At 43.9% G+C, this 22815-nt stretch overlaps 1 protein-coding gene across 1 annotated transcript in view; it reads left to right on the plus strand.

Annotated features, from left to right (window-relative positions):
- The window catches only part of myo1b (myosin IB), a 59386-nt gene extending 40226 nt beyond the window's left edge, over positions 1-19160 (plus strand). The window contains exons 14-32 of the mRNA XM_070975314.1: positions 3242-3346; positions 5029-5091; positions 5282-5482; positions 5760-5986; positions 6488-6688; positions 7724-7817; positions 8864-9013; positions 9111-9179; positions 9296-9382; positions 9704-9790; positions 10843-10929; positions 11780-11866; positions 14033-14107; positions 14258-14392; positions 14776-14882; positions 15059-15191; positions 15982-16134; positions 16602-16732; positions 16873-19160. Of these exons, the coding sequence (XP_070831415.1) occupies positions 3242-3346; positions 5029-5091; positions 5282-5482; positions 5760-5986; positions 6488-6688; positions 7724-7817; positions 8864-9013; positions 9111-9179; positions 9296-9382; positions 9704-9790; positions 10843-10929; positions 11780-11866; positions 14033-14107; positions 14258-14392; positions 14776-14882; positions 15059-15191; positions 15982-16134; positions 16602-16732; positions 16873-17005 (2325 nt within the window). The 3' untranslated portion in view covers positions 17006-19160. The remainder of the gene's footprint in view (positions 1-3241; positions 3347-5028; positions 5092-5281; positions 5483-5759; positions 5987-6487; positions 6689-7723; positions 7818-8863; positions 9014-9110; positions 9180-9295; positions 9383-9703; positions 9791-10842; positions 10930-11779; positions 11867-14032; positions 14108-14257; positions 14393-14775; positions 14883-15058; positions 15192-15981; positions 16135-16601; positions 16733-16872) is intronic.
- Positions 19161-22815: the final 3655 nt, after the last annotated feature.

Consider the following 22815-nt stretch of genomic DNA (forward strand, 5'->3'; position numbering starts at 1 on the left):
ATGTCACGGCTATAGTGTCAGATATGACACAGTAAACAGGATGTCTTTAGTACTACATTACACCATTACATTGTCCAGCATAGATACAGATATTATTTTTCCATCATGTCAGTTCCATAGAAACCAGCCATTTGGTCGTCAAGGTGCATATAAATGATAATGTGTATGCAAAGTGCACTGTATAGACTAAGTGGAGATTGAGTATGTCCTTGCCTTGTTGCTTGATGCCTTCAGTCCCCCCCACCCCCATATGTTCATGTCTTTTTCATATCCCTGCTTGTTCACCCCACTCACTCTCAAGTCCTTCCTCTCCTCTGACTGTTGTGTTGTGTCTGGGTCACCAGGATGGAGTAAGTAACACCTGCACCAGCCTGTTTGCTGTGCCAGCGTGCATGCTGTGATCTAAACCCCTTTTGACTTAATTCTGCTGCTCATTAAAGACGATTCAAGGTTCCCGGTGTGCAGCGCCGCCGCGCGGCTGAAAAGATGCAAAAGAAGCCTTTGCATCGTTTGAATCATCACATAACCTCCAGCTGCCAGTTTATTAGGCACACCTAGCTAAAACTGATGCAGTGGAATACAGCAGCCCTGCAATAAAACCTGCATTCAGGATGGTTACTGTAAAATATTCAGCTTTTAGACAAGTGTTGATTCAAGTTTTACTCTCATTTTGGAGGCTGTACACTGAGAGGTGTTCCTGATATTTTGTCTGCCCAATTTGTATCCACGAGGCTAAACTAAAGACTGTTTTAGAGGGGCTGATTCATCACAAGGCTACTGTGTGAAACTGCATTAGCTTTAGCTAGGTATGCCTAATAAACTGGCAGCTGAGTCTGTTGCTGCTGCGTAGAATGTCTGTAGTTTCTGGTTTTGAACAGATATTAGTTGAAAGGAATAGTTGCCTATTTTGGGACGTACACTGATTCCTTTTCTTTTTAAAAAGCCAGATGATGTCACCCTGTCCGTACAGTAAATATGGAGCTCCAGCCAGCTGCTAGTTAGCTTAACTTAGTAGAAAGACTAGAACGGGGGGAAAAGATAGCCTTGTTCTGTCCCAAGATGTCAAACTTGACTATTTCTTGTTGGAAACAGTAAATTTCAGGAGTTTCGTCATCATCGTGAGGTTGCAAGGGAGTCAGTCGAGACCCCAGGAAGTTACTGCACCCAGCCAAGAAATAGTCGGGCCCATAACTCCCCTTTAAACATGGATTTACCAACCTGGATTGATGTGCAGACTGAACAAAGGAGTTATAACTTGTTAATTAGAGAGCTTTAGAGGCACTCTGAAGCAATGTTTTACCTTTGAACAGAGCCAGGCTGCCTGTTTCTTCTTGCTTCCAGTTTTTATGCTAAGCTAACAGTCTCCTATTTTACTGTATAGACATCTGAAATGCTCTAATCCTCTGGAACAAAGCAAATTAGTGTCTCAGCCAAAATGTTGAACTGTTCCTTTCACAGATGCATACGAGGCCGATTCTTTAGGATGTTTTGATAGTTTAGTGATAATTTAACAAACTAATTTTATTGAGAACAGAGGTGTCCATTTGACAAGATGGGTGTATGGAACTTTCATCTTGAATTTCTCGCATAATTTACAGAAAATATTTTGCAAAAAATAGTAGAAACGCCCAAAAAAGAATGAAAGAAAGACAACACTTTGGTCTCTGCATTTCCTTTCGGCACAATGTCAACATCTACAACCCCAATTCCAGGGGTTCCAGGAAGTATTCTGAGCCCATGTAGTAATATCCTTTATCCAGTCATTTATGTTTTACACAGCGTCCCAACTTTTTCGAAATCAGGGTCGTAATGTATAATACAAAACAAACAGCCTTTCCCGTACCTTGGGCAAAGTTAATCAACACCATTGAGTGAACTAAAGTGAGACCATTAACTTTAAAAGTAGCTCTAAGATGGTTACCTCCTCAAGCTGCTTCAAACGCAGCTGCAGCTGAAATACTTTAGGTCACAAGTCTGTCATAATTCAGTCTGGTGTCTGCTGCCACTTGGGGTATAGACATTGGTGTGTGTGTGTGTGTGTGTGTGTGTGTGTGTGTGTGTGTGTGTGTGTGTGTGTGTGTGTGTGTGTGTGTGTGTGTGTGTGTGTGTGTGTGTGTGTGTGTGTGTGTGTGTGTGTGTGTGTGTGTGTGTGTGTGTGTGTGTGTGTGTGTGTGTGTGTGTGTGAAGGGTGAAGCTGACCTGTTGGTTTCTCAGTAAAAGGAAACAGAGTCTTAACATTAATAACTGACTCCTTGCGTCTGTGTGTTCTGTTTCCTGGTCACTGGGAAGCCTCGCCGCGTCCTTCACTCTGAGCTCTTGAACTAAACACGCTGCTCTAACCATTGTTGTGTTCTTAGCAAATGAATGTTAACCTAACCCAGCAAACAATGAGGCCATCTGCCAAGAAGCATGACTCACCACCCGGTGGTCATAATTGACAGGAATAATTGAGAATTGTGAGGAGTAAAACTGCTTGAGGCTCGAAACATGTTTAATGTTTAATGAAGGTTGTGACAATGTACAGGAACTTGTTCTGATAAGGGTTCATAAGGTACACCAGCAAGAGTTATTGGTATCAGTTGTTCACTCTCCTGATTAAATGTTTGTTCAGTCCTGGTTGTTAAAGGGAAGAGGGAGGGCGGAAGGAGTGAGCTGCAGGGTAGAGTTTGTTCAACATGATTATTACCGTATTATATCAAAAGTACAAATAAAAATGTCAGCGTTTGCAGGCAGAGGACTGATGCATGGCCAGTTTGAATGGTCAAAACTGAGTTTGCAGGTTTTGAAAATGTTTACTGATGGCATCATTTCTCAGGCCAGGTCTCATTCCTGCTCCAGATCTGATGCTAAATCTAAATTCTAGAAACCTTCATGGTCAAGCAAAATGTGTCTAAACAATACTGCAAGCTCCCCTCATCGTCAGTGCGCATCGATGCGACCGTCCTCTTTGACAAAACCCTGCAGGAAATTAATGGGAAAGCAAAAGTTAGGAATGTTTGCAGAAAAGAAAGAGCGCAGTCAGAGCTTTGAGGGATAAGAAAATGAAGCAGGAAGCGTCTGTGTGAGGGAGCGACGCTGATGAAGCATTTCCTAAATATAGAGTTACGAATAACAGCAGAAAGTTCTGAAATTTAACAGATACATTTCACTGACGGTAACGCAGAAGGGCGATGAGTTTACAGACACCTTCATGACTCGACGTGTTGCCACTCTCTGGAGCTAATTGTTGCTGCTCCCACAGGACAACAGCTTTGAGCAGTTCATCATCAACTACTGCAACGAGAAGCTGCAGCAGATCTTCATCGAGCTGACGCTGCGCGAGGAGCAGGAGGAGTACATCAGAGAGGTACAGCTCACACACAATCACACAAACACTAGACTGGCAGTGGACGCGTGGATAAATTACCCATCGAGCCCGGCCTGTAGCCCTGGATACACTCTCTCACCTGCAACTGTACATCTACATCACTCAACTTGTCTGCACTCAATTTGTTGTGCTGGCACGTCATCATCGCGGGGCCCCTGCAGCGTTTTCCCAACCTGGTCGTGTCACTCATCTGTTTAACCTCTCGTGCCGTTTCAACCTGCATTCTTGCTCTCGACCCGAATGCATTTCTACTTCATTTATGCCTTCTCTCCGGTCTGTGTCGTCCATCACACTCTGAGTTTGTTCTCCCTCTGTGCAGTCTCGGGGACGGAAGTGATCCCTCACTCCAGCAAGTAAACACTCCCCGTCGCGGGCCTTGAAGCTCTGTTTGTTTTCCGAGCTCTGTGTGTGTGAGTGCTACAGTGGTGACCCCCACACCCCTTCCCTACTAACACCACCAATGATATTCCACTCCTGGCCTCTGTCCAGTATGCTGCATGGGAAAATACCACAGCGCTGGGGGAAGGAGGGAGGACCACCAATCAGGAATGTGGCCAGTCACCCGTCTGTTCAAGCCACACCTTATTTGCGCCCTCTCCTTCAAAATATCTGTCACATCGCTTACATCAGCTGAGGCTATGATCCCAGCCCATTAGCAGCTGTGAATTAGATGTCGGCAGAGTGGGTTTTTCAAGGGATGGTGGCCTTTTTTAGAGGGTAAGATGGAGATGTTTTTCTCCAGAAAGGCTTTGTGCTCTATTGTCACTCAGATGATGGGAAGACTGAGGTGAAGACACAGCAGGAGCGAAGGCCTGAGGAACCTTACTTCAACATCACCCCGTTTAGTAACGCGCTCTTCTCCCTCATCTTGGCTTGGTTGGATGCCTCCTGCTCTGTATTTACAACTTGATTCTACTCTTCCCACCCTCACCTCTTCCCAACCCTAATTTTAATCATTTCTGACAACTGCACTCAAGTTCTCAAGTTCATGATTAAGGCTTAAGAAATAAGAACTGCGTTTGTTCTCATTAGGCTCAACTTCTCTATCTAAGTATTAAGTGCTAGAGATATTAAAGCGTCTGGATGTAGTACAGCTGTTTATTACACTGTAAAACTTCAGGTGAGAGTTAGAAACACGATGCCTCACATTCAGTCATTCAGCCCAGAATTAACATCACCGTTACTGCAGAATCTAGCTTTTTAATGCAATTCAAATAACCTTTTCCTTTGTCAAGTATCCTTGGGTTTAAATGACAAATTTCCTGAACGGTGAACAGAAAAAGGAGAATGTAACATGAATGAAACACCAGAATTTGATTTTTAAAGCCTGGGGAGGATACTGTTGGAAGGCAGGCACGCTGTGTCTTGTCACTGTGGCTTTTTCTTTTTTTTGCTTGGCATCCAGCATTGTCACTTCTGTCTAATAAACTCCAGCAAAGTCAACAGTACCTGTCGAGGGCCACTGTGAGAGCAGCACTGATTAGGTGACTGTCTTTTCTTGAGGTACTTGACCAGGTGTTCAGTGACGTCTTGAGACACAGGCACGTTCAAGAGTGTTATTTCACCAACCACTCAATTCCGCTGTGGACAAAAGGTCTCGTTGGCTCTGGTGAAACGTAGAAAAGCTCTTGTCCTTTTGACCTTAATTTCTTCTGTTCCAGGGCATCGAGTGGACCAACATTGAATATTTTAACAACGCCATTATCTGCGACCTCATCGAGAATGTGAGTCCCAGTTCGCCGCCACAAGCCAGTTCAGTGTGAATCCACATTGAAGTCTGAGTAGTTTTGTGGCACTTTTGAAAAGGGTTTTGCAGCTCACAAAGACACACAACGAATAATAATTAATATATTTTTAATACTGAACACTTTGTTTGATAGTGTATCCCATTTTTTAATGTCTTGCTGTGTCCAGAACCAAAATGGCATCTTGGCCATGCTGGACGAGGAGTGCCTGAGGCCGGGGACGGTCACCGACGAGACCTTCCTGGACAAGCTGAACACCATCTGTGCTGAACACCAGCACTTTGAGAGCCGCCTCAGCAAGAATTCCAAGTTCCTCAATGACCACAGCCTGCCGCACAATTGCTTCCGCATCCAGCACTATGCCGGCAAGGTACTGCACATTAGTCCGTGTGCAGAACAGCTAGGAATCTGCAGATAACATGCAAGATGTTTGTTGAATGGTACAGCACTGTCAAGGGAAGGTAGAAAACACACATGATCACTTTATGCATCTGGACAGACAAATTCATGATGTGCACTAGGCAGGGCAATGTAATAAGATCTGAAACAAAGTACAAACACGAGAGAAAACTTTGCTCAGCTGTTCTTTTTGCAGGATGAAAAGAAAATCCATTTCTTTAATTCCTGTTTTTCCTCTTCATAACAAGGTGCTGTACCGTTCCGAGGGCTTTGTAGACAAGAACAACGACCTGTTATACCGGGATCTGTCACAGGCCATGTACAAGGCCACCCACAGCCTCATCAAAGAGTTGTTCCCCGAGGGCAACCCAGCCAAAGTCAACCTGAAGAGACCACCAACTGCTGGATCCCAGTTCAAAGCCTCAGTGGGCACGCTGATGAGGAACCTGCAGACCAAGAACCCAAACTACATCCGGTAAAGTCCTGTCTTTCATACTGAGAGTGTATCACTTATTACTCTCTTGTCAGGATGTTGTGAGTAGGTTTGGGTGTTAAATTTGAGGTTTCTGATATTATATCCAGTGTTACTTTTATTCTCGCACTTTCATGTTTATTGAGATTTAGATCTGTGTTCTCATGGTCACTAAAAAAAATATAAAAAATCAATCATCTCTTAATCGTCTTAATATTGGTGTGGATGGCAGTTATGGTATAATTACGACACTGTGAATTAATAAAAGTCTTGAAACTGCTGCTAATGATAATGATTAATTGAGGAATACTCCTAGAATAAAATCAACAATATCTCCAGAATCCATTTAGGTAAAAATATGCTGACGGCCTAACTGATTTATGTTTCTCATCTCAAAGCTGGACAGCAACAGCTGGCCCATGTCTGGTTTTTAATAAAACGGTGATATCAGCTGCATACATCAGCCTGACCTCGGTGTGAACAACCTCTCCTCTTGCTTCCCAGGTGCATCAAGCCCAATGACAAGAAGGCCTCCCACGTCTTCACCGAGTCTCTGGTTTGCCATCAGGTGCGCTACCTGGGCCTGATGGAGAACGTCCGTGTGAGGAGAGCAGGCTACGCCTTCCGTCAGCCTTATGAGCCCTGTCTGGAGCGCTACAAAATGCTCTGCAAGCGGACTTGGCCCCATTGGAGAGGACCTGCCAGGTAATCCTTGTGTTTATTCTGAAGTGGTGGTTAATTGCAGGGCAGGCAGGAGGAGTAGAGAAGGGGTTTCTTCGCTGGAAGGTTGCCAAAACAAATCCCTCTGAGGTTTCAGTGAGAAAATGAGAGTGTGGAAACTGAGAAATGCTCTCTGGTGTCTTTAAGGCACTGAACCACACACTTGTCCCAGCGGAGTGACTGTGACCAGCATTAATAGACTGTAGTCGCAGTGGTCAGCTCCCAGGTGTGGCTGTGTGCAGCTGTGTGAATGTGAAGCAGGTTATTGCTGCAAAAGGGCTGCAAGAGTGACTTTCCCTGGATAAACAAAGGTTCAAAGGGGGGGAATAAGCAGCTGAACTTGACAACAGTTTACCCAACACTTTGACGGATACTGTATCTTTACAAATATAAAGCATGGTCCAGGATAAAGGTGAACACAGAACTTTTAGGGAAAGGCTGTTTTGTTTTCTTTTTATAGAAAAATGCAGCTGAAGTATTGGTGGTTGCTTGCCCTGTGACTTACATCCAAACTATTTAATACATACAGCGCACACATACACAGGTTGAGCTACTCACACACTCTAAATGAAACCGAACGTCCTCTCAGGAACTAGCAGCAGTCTGGTCACATAGCGGCCGTTCAGCCCTCAGCAGAAATGAACCATTCCCTGTCTGAACCGCAGCATGTTGAGACATTTCATCCTTATCAGTCTCCTCTGGTCCGTATCAGCCAGGCTTGCCCGTTTCATCCTCTGTGCTGGTAAAAGCACTGATTTCTATCTGCTCTAGCACACATTGGTATCTTGTTGTTCAGCCATCCCTCAGTGCTTTGTGTGCTTTTTCCTTATTTCCTCCCTCCACATGTTTCTCTAGATTTATTTCTTTTAATCTTTCTTTCTTTCTGTTTTTCAAACAGCTTCTCTCTGGTGTCCAAACTCTTCGCACTAGTTCTGCACAGTCGCTCTTATGTTGTTTATGACCGCTTGAGGTGTCGGGTAAGCTTCAGCTGACCCATGTGACCCTTCTGGCTTCCCACAGGGAAGGAGTGGAGACGCTGATGGTCGACCTCCCCATCCCAACAGACGAGATCTCTTATGGCCGCTCCAAGATCTTCATCAGGAACCCAAGAACGGTAGAAAACACAGATAAAGCAGCCCTGCATCCCCAAAATATGTTTTGCTGCCAGTTTTGACATCTGCTGTGTACTCTGCTAGATCAAGCTGCCTTTGAATGTCTGAAGGATGAATCCAGTGTGCTCAGCAGCCCTGTTTTCTCACAGTAAGATGTTTGTGAAGCAGGGTGGGCTGCACTTGGAGCCCCCACTTCAGCAATTAGCATGCAACCACCGCTCTGAAAACACATGGTTTCACTTAGCCATCCCATCTAACATGGGAAATGAGCTTCTTTCCTCGGCGCTCGTAGGCTCGTCAACTGCCGAAGCCTGCAGCGTTTGAATGGACTTTCTCCCCACCCTGCGAAAGACCAAACAAAGCTTGGAATAACATGATCTCACACTGTAATTGCTTCTTCTGTCTCATCAGTTTATCTCCTTTACATATCTGCAGCTGTGAAATCACTACATAGAATGCACGTTTCCAGACAGTATTTCTTTTGGCTGTTAATCAAATGCAGCCACGCCTCTAGTTTTAATTGTCATTACTATTATTCATTTTGTAAAGCTCTTCAAGCACCATATCTAATCCTACCTTACATTAAGTGTGAGATAAGATTACGTAAAAATATGTCCTGAAGAAATTCTGTATGCCAAGCTGTGATACCAAAAGAACTGCAGCGTTGGTTTACAGCGGCATAATGATAAAATGCTGTAGTCACGTCTCTGATGAAGATAAGTTGATGCACATAGGTTGTTTTTTACTGTCTTGCTCTAAGCCCAAGCAGGAAAGGGTTATTTCTCCTGGACTTTGTACTTGACATTGCTGAATCAGTATTTGCTCAGATAAAAATATGTTTCTGTTGATCTCTGAGGGAGTTTTCTTTATGCTTTGTCTTCCTTTTATAACTTTGCCTTCCCTGTGATCTTATTGCAGAGGTTCAAAGGACACTGTGGTTACCTGAAGAAAATTTGATGTTGATCCAACATTTAACAACCGACATCACTGCGCATTCAATAAGGGTGTTTCCTGTTCTATGTGGTTAATTCTCTCCTCTTCCCTGCAGCTCTTCTTCTTGGAGGAGAGGAGGAGGCAGTGCCTGGAAGACCTGGCCATGCTCATTCAGAAGATCTACCGTGGCTGGAAGTGCCGCACCCATTTCCTGCTGCTGAAGAAGAGTCAGATAGTGGTGGCAGCGTGGTACCGCCGATTTGCGGTGAGACGATTTGAGGAAATGCAGCCAAAAATCACACAGGAAGCAAAATAAAGATATGAAGTGTCAAGTGCCTGCCTTTTTCTTTTCCATCTCACAGCAACAAAAGAAGTACCAGAAGATCAAGAGCGCCACCACTGTGGTGCAGTCCTACGCCAGAGGATGGCAGGTCTGCACCTTCCTGTGAATTCACTCCATTTAGAATAAATGTAGCAGGAAGCCATGCAGGAAAACAGGAACAGGGAAAAAATACATTAAAACATGTTCTTGTTCTATTTCCGCCAGGCCCGCAAACTCCTGAGAGAGCTGAAATATCAGAAGAGATGTAAGGAGGCAGTGACCACCATTGCAGCCTACTGGCACGGCACCCAGGTACTGATGCATTCAAGTGCAGAGGGATATCAGAGATGAGGTGTTTGCCTCAGTGGAGCATCAGCCCGCGTTTGATACAGCCTATATTCATGTCGCCTCAAACACTTGATTTATTAACGGCCCAACAGTATCACAACAATTCTGTTCTTTAGCAAAGCTATCCTTGATGTCACTGCTGCTGTTTCTCTTTAATCCCGCTTCTTTCGCTAATCACACAACTGCCACCTCTCTCTCCCCCTCCTCTCCACACTCCTCTTTCACTTTCCTTTCTTAATTCTTCTCCTTCTCACGTCTTACCCAACGCCCACTGCATCCCGACAGGCTCGGATGGAGCTGAGACGTCTAAAACAAGAAGCGCGGAATAAACATGCCGTGACAGTAATTTGGGCATACTGGCAGGGAACCAAGGTATTTCAACCCCAGCCATAGTGTGTCTCTGTCCCAGCTGTCTTGTCATCTCTGTTCACCATGTCCCGTCCCATCCCATTCCCACTATGAAACAGCTTAATAGAGTAGCAGCCCCTCCGAATAAACCTCTGTTATCCGCTGGCCCGATTCATGTGCCTTATCCTTGTCCGCCCTGCTGTCTGTTGTGTAGCTGTCACCTGTAGGATTGTCTTGATGTGTTTTGCTTGTTGGTGAATACTTTGTAGACATACACATATATGCTCAGGGCTCTTAATGAGGCTCATGTGTTTTAAATGTGTTAGTCTTTGGTTTGGTTTCCATCCAATGTGGTGTTTTAAATTTGCTCCCTCCTTTTTATAATCCAATTAGTTCAAGCATACGGTGCCCACCGCACAGATGATTTTCACTGTGCTATCTACTCTAGCTCGTGCTGAGAGGCCTCTCTTTAATATACTGATACGCTGACAGCAAAACTCCAGGAAGCTCTTATAAGTAAGCATGGAATTATGTTAATGTGGTGGCACATATGTTGCTACTTTATAAAACCACAGTAGCTCTGACTGTACACAGCCACTCTGTAGTCTGCATGTACTACATACCATTTGTCTTATCAGCATTTACTGTGCTATCATGCAAGATATCCTTGGTTGTTAACCATCAATATTTTATTTCAAGGTCTAACAGCTGTTACGGATGCTGTTAAAGACGATTCCCTGTGCAGACTTTGTCCTTAGCGAGCATAAAGGTTTCTCATTGGTCAGCGTCTTTATGAAGCTCCAGATAATGTAGCCATAATCCAGACTCTCCCACTGTTGTCACGTTTTATTTCATTCCACCAAAGCACGATCAACAGTCAAACAACGTGAGCCCACCTGCTGAGAGCTGCTCACATGTCCACGTTAACCACCCGTTGTCCCGTCGCTTGACATCTTTTGTTGTCCTTCGTCAACGTCTCCTCGTAATGCTACCTACTCAGTACCTCTCATGGGACAATTAAGTTTTGAGTGTCACTGAAATTAACCTCCTCCGCAACTGCCACCGCTTTTCATCAGGCCCGGAGAGAGCTGCGTCAGCTGAAGGAGGAGGCGAGGAATAAACATGCCGTAGCGGTCATTTGGGCCGGCTGGCAGGGCACCAAGGTATTTGGGAAGCCTGTTGACTTGACTTGCCGTGGCTATGTGATTTGCCGCCTCCATCGACCCCCTCCCCCCTCATACTCCCCTCCACCCCCCCAACCCCCCCAAAAAAAACCCTCAGCATATCCATCACTCTGCTCAACCCATTATAAGCATTTCAGTTATGATGTAAGGCAGTTTAGCATACATCCTCTCACATATACACCCGTCCACTGGATGCCGAATTGAAAGGAGGATTCTTGCTAATACACTAAACAGTCATTTTCGCCAAAGCCTGTCTTTACAGCTCCATCTGCCAGGTGAAGTGCTAGTTAGTGACTCAGGGATACGTGAGCCATCATTCCCAGGAAGACAATCACACACACACGCACATCAGGGACAGATCAGATCATGTTTGGCTGTGTTTTTAGATCCATGCCTCACTGGTGCATGCTGCCTGCCGTGTGCATGACCTCTGTCTTCTTGTGTAGTTAATGCATGTTTACTCTTTGCATCGCAGCACTGTTTGTTTCTTTAGATGGAACTCCGTCGAGGCGACCTCTGCCGCTGTCTGTTTTGTGTCTCCTGTTCCGCTAAAAAGCCTCAAGTCTGTTTCCGTTACAGAAGTCCTCCTGATAAATGTTCACATGACCCACAGTGCCGTGTTTGTTTCTGGAGTCTGGAGCAGTAGAGCTGCGCTTTCGCAGTCTCTCCATGGTCACAGATGGCTGGTGTGCAGTGTGTGTTTGAGTGTGTGTGTGTGTGTGTGTTTGCTGACCTCCGGCAAAACGATGTGTCCCTCTTCTTCCTCTCATCTTCTCTCGCTTCATTTGTTCCTGCTCTCTGTGTCTCTTCCCGCCCACCCGCTGAACAGGCTCGCAGGGAGCTGAGGAGACTGAAGGAAGAGGCCAGGCGTAAGCATGCTGTCGCTGTGATTTGGGCCTACTGGCAGGGACTCAAGGTACCTACCAGCCCCCCACGGCGAAGCCATCACCAAGTCTGCCACCTACTCATCACGTCTGACCCTTTTCATCCTCCACAACCACCTGCTTTTTTCACACTTCTACAGGAAGCCAGTCTCTGCCTAGTGCTGTCCTCACACTCTATCAGTGATAGCTTTGTAGTAACCTGTGTGCAGCTTTCAGTGCAAAGATCCCAGAGGTTAAACACATTAGGACATGAGTGATTACACATGTTTATTGCCTTGACATATTACATTAACTTTAATGCAGTTCGCACCATCCAAAACATTTGGGTTTTATGCACAATCAGCAGACGGTTGACAGAAGATTAAGTGAGCACAAACTGTTTGGAATAATTACATCGGCGTCACTATTTTCCCGTTTCCCAGTCCAGTCCCCTTTGCAGTGCAGTCCCTGTGGGACCTGGTGTCACCCCTTCATCACCTGTGTGGCCCACAGAAATTTATTTAATGCAGTAACTGTGATGTCATCTTAAAGGGGAAGTTTGTCTGAATAAAAGACAACATCTTCCCAGTTTAGCCCAGCGGTTTCTACCAATGCATGTTTTATTTGCAGGGGTTCTGCCTCCACTCCAGTGCAGTGGAGGTGAATGAAATTTAATTTTAGGTGTTTGAAGCAATGAAACCAGGCCCTGGTTACCTGGTTAAAGGCCCTCACAGCCGACAGCTTTCATCAGAACTAGGAAGGAATATGCAAAGATATGTCAAACAAAAAAAAATTTAAGGTTAAAGCTGCGGTAGGGAAGATGGAGAAGAGAGCAGACTTAGCCTGAAAATTTGAACCAACACAAGTTCCACGTCACTCCCCCTCCCTCTCCGCTGCACTCATGCCCTGCCTCCAAGCCCCTCCTCCCTGCGGCGTCTGCGCAGCTGCCGTGACAACCAGTAACATTAGCCTTAGCATCAGAAACAAGCTAACTCTGCCCAGCCGCTACATCTCAGTCGCTAACACACCGTACACACTGCGGAGCGTTACTGTTACAATCACCATATTAGCTTTATGGTTATTTGTTGTCTTAGCCGTATGTGCTGTTGTTGGCAGCGGCGGTATGGGCAGTTTCTCCTTTGCGGGTGGCTGTTGCTCCGCCATAGCTTTCACTAGCCTGCCGACGCCGCTCACAGAGCTGTTTGACTGAGCAGCAGCCGGTGGAGGGAGGGGGCGGCTCGCAGCGTGTGTGAATGGTGATTGACAGATGTTAGACACTCCCTCAGACGCTCCTCTGGCTCTGATTGGTTGTTTTGTGTCAGGCGCGGTGGATTCTTGCAAATTGCAGTAGGAGCAGTAGGTAGGATCAGTGGAGCCGTTTTTTTTGCTTTTCATTACATGTTTTATGTACTGCTGTCTGGGCATAGGGACAGTTTCAGCAAGTATGACAAAAAATTACTTTTATACAAGTTACCTACTGCAGCTTTAAACTTACTTTTGTAATTCCTCAGTTTAAGATACAGATTTTAATTTTAGATCATTCTTTAGACAGTTGACAGTTTAGACATTTTGTTCTTTTAATGCTAAAGATTTAAATGTGACTGACACGGCAGAGACTGACCCGTTCTTTTCTCAACACTCTCCTCTGTCTGCTTCCTCTGCATCTGTGCAACTAACCCCAGATAATGCAGCACTGTTTTGTGTATCCAACAGCATTTGTTCATTTCTTTGTCTTTAGGTGTGTAAAGTGTGTGTGCGTGCGTTTGTGTCCTCGTTTCTGGTGATTACATGTTGTGTGTCTGTCTGGTTTTTGAAGAATAACTCATCACACTGGTCATTTGCAGCCGTGTTAATCTCTTCATCGTGTTAATTGACCCATCCTGCACCGCACAATGCACAGCGCACCTGTTCACCACTCAATTTGTGCAATTGATGTCAGTGTGAAGGTCATTTGTCATAACCATCATTGACTTTTTCAGTAATTAATTCGATAATCTTTGTCATTTTAATCAAGTCCAGCAGCTTGGAGGTTACTTTGTCTGTTGCAGGTGTTCACTGTTTGTGACTAACCAAACGTCTGTTACTCCAGTTTGTGTATGCTGTCACTCTCCTGTCAGTGTGTTCATTTTCTTCCCTGCTTCACATTGAACTAATGGGCAGCCATAGATGATTGAAAGTTTATTTATCACCGCTTATTTTTTAATTATTTTGCTGTAAAGGTCCGCAGAGAGTACAGAAAATTCTTCAGAGCAAATGCCGGCAAGAAGATCTATGACTTCACCATCCAGAGAATTGTAAGTCAGACTGGAATATTTACTTGAATTCTTTGTATGAGCAAATGCATGAAGGGTATTTTTTTGTTGTTTTTCATCAAATATTTGCTTGAATGCCATTCAGGCTGCATTCTCTTGCCATACAGCTCTCATTTATGTCCGTTTGTCCAGATACAAAAATACTTCCTGGACCTGAAGCGCAACATGCCCCCCATGTCTCCTATTGACAAGAGCTGGCCTGCCAGGCCTTACCGCTTTCTGGATGGAGTCCACAAAGAGCTGCAGAGAATCTTCCATCTCTGGAGGGTGGGTCACAAATATCCCATTCATCCATATTTAATTCTTCTCTCACTTCATGATTTCTGCTCTCAAAGTGAATGTTGTCTAATGCACACGTGGCAGGAACTACATACTGTGCATTCAAGTCGAACATCTAACTACATTTAACAAAATCTTCATATTCGAGCCACAGTCTGTGACAACCAGTCAAAACAGTCAGAAACACCCAAGGCAGTGATCCTGTGGATTATTCATCAAATATATAGAGAGAATGAGATGAGCAATGCCTCGCAAAAAGATGCTTAAGACCTGAAAATAGAAAGTACATGATGAGCAGTGTGTAATATTGAACATTTAGCGACACAAACCTTTATTTAAACTGTTGCTGTTCTGTGTGTTTGTATGTTCAGTGCAAGAAATACAGGAGCCAATTCACAGAGGAGAAGAAGGCTGTTTATGAGGAGAAGCTGGAGGCTAGTAAACTCTTCAAGGATAAAAAGGCTCTCTACCCGAGCAGGTACCTGAAATTAACTGGAGCAGGCTGCTCTTTATTTCATGGTGTGGGTATATGAAAGTAATATCTAGTGACCCGCTGTTGCATAAATGAGTAGATTAGTGAATCTCTTAATTTCATGGGAAACCCAAAGCATCAGACCTCTTATGCGGCATGTATTATGAATGTTTCTGTCTCAGCGTGAGCAAGCCCTTCAAAGGAGACTACCTGGAGATCAGAAAGAACCCCAAATATCAGAAACTGAACAGCGCTGTGGAGGAGAAGGTGCTGCTGGCCGACGTGGTCAACAAGATCAACAGGGCCAACGGCAAGGTAAGAAAGATCACTCACACTCCAGTATTTACAACCCAGTCAGCTTGTAAGAGCTGAAAAGTCCAAAATGTTGCAGAGTGACCTGCTTTTCGGAGTGTTGCTCCACTTTTCCACACTGGCCTAGTGGAGCACAATACTATTAAATTGTTTTGATGTTGTTGTTTGGTGTTTGAACCAGCTGTGCGGCAGTCTGATGCTTTTTGACACCTTAACAGCCGGCATTATTTTTGTTCCAGCGGACACGTATGGACAGGTGTATTATGTTCTTCTCTTAACCCTGTCCCAGTTTCAAAGACCAGGGAGACGTGATAAAAGAACGCACTTAAAAACCTCATCTTGGTCTGTCTGTTCACTTTTGGCACAATGTTGACATCTACAACCCCAATTCCAAAAGAATTGAAACACTGGGTAAAACGTAAATAAGCCTAGAACGCAGTCATCTGCAAACAAACTGTGTTTACCGACAGTTTCACAAAGTGTTCTGAGCCCATGTGGTAATGTCCTTTATGCGATCATGTGGTCACAAAGTGGTGAACCTCGCTGCTTACTTGTGAACAACTAAGCCTTTCACAGACGCCCCTGTCATACCCAATCATGATACTATCACCTGTTACACCTGTCAAACAAGTCTAGAACTTTCCCAGTCTTTCACTGCTCCTGTCCCGACTTGTTTGAAACGTGTTGAAAATGATCACATTCTGTTTTATTTATGTTTTATGCCGCGTCCCAGCTTTTTTGGATTTGGGGTTGTTGCACAGTATTAAACAGACTGTTCTGGTTTGGTTTGCAGGGCACAGCTCGAATCTTCCTGCTGACTAAGAAGAACGTGGTCCTGGCCGACCAGAAGACGGGCCAGGTGAAGGCCAGCGTTCCCCTGCTCGACCTCGCCAGCGTGTCCGTCAGCACGAAGAACGACGGCTTCTTTGCTCTCAAGCTCAAAGAGGTGAGGGACGCCCGGGCTTGTGAGAAGAGCATTGTTGTGTAGTTTTAATGCCATTATGATTCAGTTCCAGTCTGGTTGGTTTGATCCACATTTATTGCAGACATAGGAGTGGTATTGATCTTCTCATCTAATTCTCAGCAAGGGAGCCAAGATGTCGAACTATTCCTTTTAAGGCCTGCTGAGACACTAAAGTTGTTAAATGGTGCTAAATTGTGCACTTGCATTTAAGTATGTATGGATGATGAACTGAAACGAGATGATGTTTTTCTATTGAATATCAGTCAGAAACACAACTAATTAACAGTTTACAAGACTTATTCAAACACAAAATGACAAACCAAGAAGGAGGTACATGAGCAAATGAATGAAAAATTATGAAAGTAATTGTTCAGTCAACATCAATGTGATTTCATTGGACCGACCTTGAGTTTTTACATGCAAATTTCCATCGTGTTGTTTTGCTTTAGGGGTCGGCCTCAGCCATCAAAGGAGACTTCTTACTCAGCAGCGATCACCTCATTGAGATCATCACCAAACTCCACCGCAGCGGGCCAACGGCTGCAGACAGGGAGCAGATAAACGTCGACATCTCAGACGAGTAAGAGAGAATGATCAGTCAGATCTGAAAGGATGCGACCCGTCGTCCGCCTGGATGAAGTTTAATGAGGCTTCTGTGTGTGTGTGTGTGTGTGTGTGTGTGTGTGTGTGTGTGTGTGTGTGTGTGTGTGTGTGTGACAGGTTTCTGGTGCAGTTCAAGCACGACAAAGTGTGCGTGAAATTCATCCAGGTAGCCCCCAAGAATGGCAACAGCGTGTCCTGCAAGCGCAAGAACAACCGGCTGCTGGAGGTGTCGGTGCCCACAACGGCATAGAGCAGCTCCCTCGCCACTTCTCCAGCGCTGCTCCCGAAGGCTCACATTGGGGGCGATTGAAGCACCGAACCACCACCCACTCCGTAACCTCTCGTCTCAAGAACCATCACCCCAGAGCCCACCCTGAGCCCAAAAAATGAGAGTGCAGTTATTTGGCTTGTCGTGTTGTTGTTTTTTCCTTCAGTCTCTTCTTATCAGATTTACTCTGGCACCACCATAGCTGTAATCACATGCCACTTTTTTCGGCAAAGAAAGCCCTCATCTGGGTTGCATGCCACAGAAATTTGGTGAAATGTTTCACTGGTGTTTTGTAAAACTGGGGTAAAGAGTTGGATGAAAAAACAAGTTGGTGAGGCACGAGACTTCTGTTATACCAGCGGTGACGTTGATGATGATTGTTCTGCCTGTGTGTTGAATTAGTCTTCAGAGAAAATGTCATTATGAGAACTTTGTGACAAGCGTTAGCCTCAACTGGCCTTGACTCATCCATTTTTTAAGCAGCTCCGGCTTAAAGCTTGAGATGACCCGGGAACTTTTGGGCTTGGCCTGTCAGATTTAGCTTCTCTGAAGAACTGCACTTGTTTTCACCTCCGTGTAACCAAAAGAGGATGACCTAAAAGTGAATTTGATTGTATGTTGTATCATTTTCTATATAAATATATATATATTTTCTCCGAGAAGAAGAGTGGGCAGTTTGAGAAGTCAAACGTAATTTGCTAGATAATTGTAAAAGCATTTTTGTATCTGTAATTCCTACGTGCCATTGAACAGGTCCCATGACTTGTCACATGTCAGTGTACAAATACATAGAAAAACCATGTAGGTGATTGACCCTGATCGATTGCTGTTATTGACAATATCATTGCCAAACATCTTTGAATAAGGGACAACCTGTGGTGGCGATTTTGTGTAATTCTCGACTGTACATGTGATCAACTTCCATTTCTTCTCCAAGCACAGTACAATTTGTGATCTTTCCCGAACTTTTTATTTAATCTGCAAAGAGTTCTTGTAAACCGAATTCATATCCTTAACTCAAAGAATGTCACGTATGAATCAGAAGAGGACCCTCCTGCTTTGGGAGGGACTTGAGTTAAAGACACCAACAAAGGCAGAACAGGCATTCCAGTGGAAGGAGGAGGAACCAGCCAGGAGAAGCGAAGCTACTCGCACCTTCCACGAGGTCTTCACCAGATTATGCGAAAACCCTCGATCTTGATCTTTTTTTGTGTGTGTGCAATAAATGAAATGCTTTGTCTCAGTTGTTCTCCTTGCAACAAAACCGTGATGAGAACCCATAGCAGTCGCCCTCACTGTACCATAAGCTGTACGTAGGCTCTGTAAGCTTTCGCCCTGGCATGATAAAGGGCGTCTTTACTATCTGAATTTTAATTGCTGTGTTTGTGAAATAGCTGTTTCTTGCCACTGCAGCTTGAGTTATTGTAGTGCTTGACCCACTCTGACCTAATGTGTACTTTTCCAGGGGAAAGACCAAATATTAAGCACACATGACCATAGATTCTTGAGGCATTTGCAGAAATGGGCCAGTTACAGCCTTTACAACGTTCGAGTTCACTCATTTAGACATTTGGTACACATATTTAGACAAAAGCCAAATTTGATTTTTAAGGAAGCAGCAGAGTGTTATATTTTCAGGTATGTTGACGATAATAATAACCTTTGGATGTACTGGTAGTGGGTTTTGTACTATGATTTCTAAGTTCACCAGATGTTTCTCTGGTGACTGTGAGGGAATAACACAGCCAAAGTTGGTTTAGTCGTGTTTTGCAGTCCAGGGTACCTTGGTTTGTAAGTCGTTTTTGTATTTTTAATGTCACACATGACACAGGGACTTGAGGAATCAGTCGTTGCTGTCCCTCGCACCAGATTCGATCGAGCTGAACGCCACTTTTGATGTATTCTCTCCTTCGGCAGTGCACAGTTTCAGTGCAGATTTGCCACGGAGACTTGTTCCTCCCCCCTCTCTCTCTTGTCTGTTTTGTATTTGAACAATGGCTAAAACTGCAAAATGATGTCTGCATTCTTGTGTGCCTAATGTTAACCTGTGCTGAGAGACAGACGGTGGAAATGTTTCAGTAGAACTCAGTGTAACATTTACAAGTAATCTTTTTTAAATTAAATAAAAATCAGTAATGTTGTTCTGGAGTTCTGTGATGATTTTTTTTGTTTGTTTTTTTTGTTCTTGTGTTAATTTATTCCAGTGAAGCTACTTTTTCTGGGAGTCATCCACACCTATCCATGAATTACACCTCTGACCCTAAATCACTACTGAAAGAAGGATGCACAGTGTTTTTTCTGAGCTCCTTTTGAACACTTTTCATGTAACCCTCAGTATGAAGGCAACACTCGAAATGAACCATCTGATTATTAAAAGTTACATTCTTCTGAGGAAATTGGCAGTATCACAGGGCTGAAAAGTCTCGTAGCACTGAGGATGGACAACCAGGCCTCATAGTCAAGCAGCTGGCCAGATGTTTTCCATCACCTCTGGGGAGAGCTGTCCTAGGGTTAAATTCCGCGGCTTGGGGAGAGCTGTCGGCAACAGGTCTCCAGGGAGCAGCCCTCAGATTGAGCACAGAGTGGTAAAAATAGCATACCATTTTGGGCTGCCCAGTACCCAGTTCCCACCACTCTGCAGGCTGGGAAAGGAAGGAGGGGCCCCAGCCCTCCCAGTGGATACCCAACACTCAGTGGGAGTGCAAAGGAATTGTACAGCACACAATCCCATCTCCTGAAAAGCCTGTGATATTCAAACAGTGATGCAGATGTGCATCAACAAAGCAGTTTGTGGAGATACGAGGTCCTTGTACCAAAAGATCCTCAGCAAAGTAAAAAGGTTTATTTGTCTAATATTATCCCCAATTACAAGGGACATTGATCAAATGTGATTTATTCAGCTCTGATTTGAGATATAGTGACATTAACATGTTGTACTGAAAGGTGAACATGTGCCATCTCTCACAGTGGACGCGAACGGGAGGCAAGATCAGAGTTTGCTTTGAGATTGGGTAGTGTTTGGCGACATCCCGTGGATTTTAGATGACATTACATTTAAAAAAAGACAACGCAGGAGCAAGATATAAATAGAAAACTTGTCCCTGGCCATGGCTTTTTACTTACATATGAAATGTAATAAATTCATGATCAAGCATTTAAAAAACATTACGTGCAACTATAACCTTGTAAGTGTTCCTTAGTAGAAGATGACTTAGAAGATTTTCTTTCTGTGCTTATGACTTTAAACTTTATAAACTACAGAAGTGTTACAGGTTTTCCATTTTGCAATTCCTGTGGACAAAAGTTTTGCATTAGAGAAAGGACACAATACCGACTTAGCTAAATTTATTGTGATATACAGTATATCTTGTCAAACATATTGTCTTTCCTTAAGCATAGTTGTCCTTAAATTTAAGACTACATATTAACCATCTGTAAACTGCATTGAGCTGGTATAGAGTAAATTCTGATTAGAATCTTATTTTTGTATCGCCATACATCCATAACTTTGTTCAAATGTTTTGCTGAATAAAGGAACATTGTTTAAAGTCAGTATCATTTTCTAAACCCATGCCTCAGTTGCCATGCAGAGCCCCTCGCATGTTTCACAGTGACCAGACAGATGGAGAGCCTGCAAACAACTGCAGTGTGAGAACTCTCCTCAGGGGAATTCAGTTCCTGTCTAAAATCTTATCAGCTGCAGTGGGCCAGCAGTGCTGCTGGCAATAAAGGCAATAAAGAAAAAAAATGTAAGCTCACTGCAGGTATGAAATTCACTTTCAAAAAATATGCTGGCTCCTGCTGAGTTGACTACAGTCTACCCAGAAATTATCATCAATGTTCAATGATCTGATGATATAATTAAAGAAAATTGGGTCACTCAGTGGGCGTAATGGGATTTTGGTACCACAGGAAATCTAAGCTCATTTTTGGAAAAGTTGTATAGCTCTCAGTATCCTTTTGATACCAAAACCACTGCAATTAACCACCATCTACAGTGATTTTATTTACAGGTTCACCTTGCCTTATCACAGTTTTGGTCAATTATTTTTTAAAGATGCTGTGGTGTGTCAAAAGAAAGGAAGGAAAACATTAAATGACTCCAGTACTCGTAGCTGAACACTATACTGCATACACAGAATACACACCATACTACCACTGATGAGCAGAGTGCAGTACTAAATGACAAAAAAAACACAATCAAAAAGCAGCGAAATGCCAAAAAACATGAGCAAAATAAATGAAAGCGGTCATGAATGAACAGAAAATAAACCGCTGTGGCTGCTCGTCCCTGGCTGATGATAAGTCGCTGCCTGGGGATAAAAGCTGTCTTTGAAAAGCCCCTTGATGCTGCGACAGTGCTCACCTGATGGCGCAGTCAAGATAAACGGTGACCTGGACGATGATGTGCTGTTTTCCTGCAACTCTGGGCCATAGATTTCTTCAAGGTTTAGCTGATTGGGCTGATTGTTGTCATGGTCTCTTTGATGCCGCCTTAACAGCTGGCTGAAGTCAGCTCAGTTGATGCTCACACACAGAGGTTACCAAAGCTCTGTGATGAACACTTTATGCTCTGCACACAGTTTGTACTCTCAATAATACAGACAGCAAAAATTATACTTTTTACTTAAAGTCAAACTTCCTTAATCACAGTTTACATTGTCTGGTATGGATATTTTGCATTATTTTAAATAGTCAGAATCAATATTTCAATCCTTAGTGATATAATTGTAAACAGTCTCTTATATGCTGAGATGTTTCCTTCATTGAATATTCAAGGTCAGGTCTTGTGACTTTGTCCTTTTAACACTTTTTGCTCCCATATTCAAATAAGCCTGACATAGCTGGCACTGCCACTGGACACTAGGGGTCAGTCAAACTCAGCTTGTGGAGCCACAGCTTCCCTTTAGAAGCACTGATTGTCAGAGGTGGTCTGAAAGAGGTAATTCCAGACCCAGAGGTCCTTTAAGTCAAGACACTAACAAAACTGTTAAGATCTTGATTTGATGTTGACTTGAGATCTTCTCAAAAGGTTCATGAATAAACAATGCATATATTAGATGAAGTCAGTCACATGTCCCACTCCTTTGATTTTCTTCCAAAAACATGGACTACTGCTTAAAGAAGGCCTCTCCAGCTGGCTGGGCATAATTGTCACCTCCATAATGCAAACGTGTAAACGCACAGCTGGAATTAAGTTAATCCTGACTGACAGTCTGCACTGTGGAGGAGACCCAAAATAGACCAAATAATATTAAAGGCAGGAAGCTGCAGTTTTTATGCCCCTGGATGATTACCATGGGTTTTTCCCAGTCCTGAATTTACTGCGGTCTAGAGTCAATAAGATCAAAGTTCAGTGTGAACTAATGAATCTCTAAATTCAACACAGAAACCCTCCCTCCCACCTTTCTCCTTCTCCCAACCTTTCTTTTTTATTTCTGCCATTAATTTAATGTGCCATATTATCAGAGATGAAATCTTCATAAGTAACCTCCTTTCTACATAAAATATTGGACCATGAGGTATTGCCACATTGTGGCTCTTCTGTCGTAATTTAATTAGCATATTGTCTGCCTCCAGGGGCATGCAGCATTTCTGTGACTGGGCTCTCGAACCATCTACTCGGTGATACGTTACAAACACGTCCTGCAGGTCGTGTGCTGGAAGTTAGTTAACCGCATTGACTGTATTGAGCTGTCACGGCGTCAAGGCTGATTTCATTATTGAGTGAAGGAGTTTAGGATATAGATGTCAACAATTTTGCCACCAGCCTGCTGATTTACTTTGGCATA

Source organism: Chaetodon trifascialis, chromosome 12 (assembly GCF_039877785.1).
Source record: "Chaetodon trifascialis isolate fChaTrf1 chromosome 12, fChaTrf1.hap1, whole genome shotgun sequence".
Lineage (NCBI taxonomy): Eukaryota > Metazoa > Chordata > Actinopteri > Chaetodontiformes > Chaetodontidae > Chaetodon > Chaetodon trifascialis.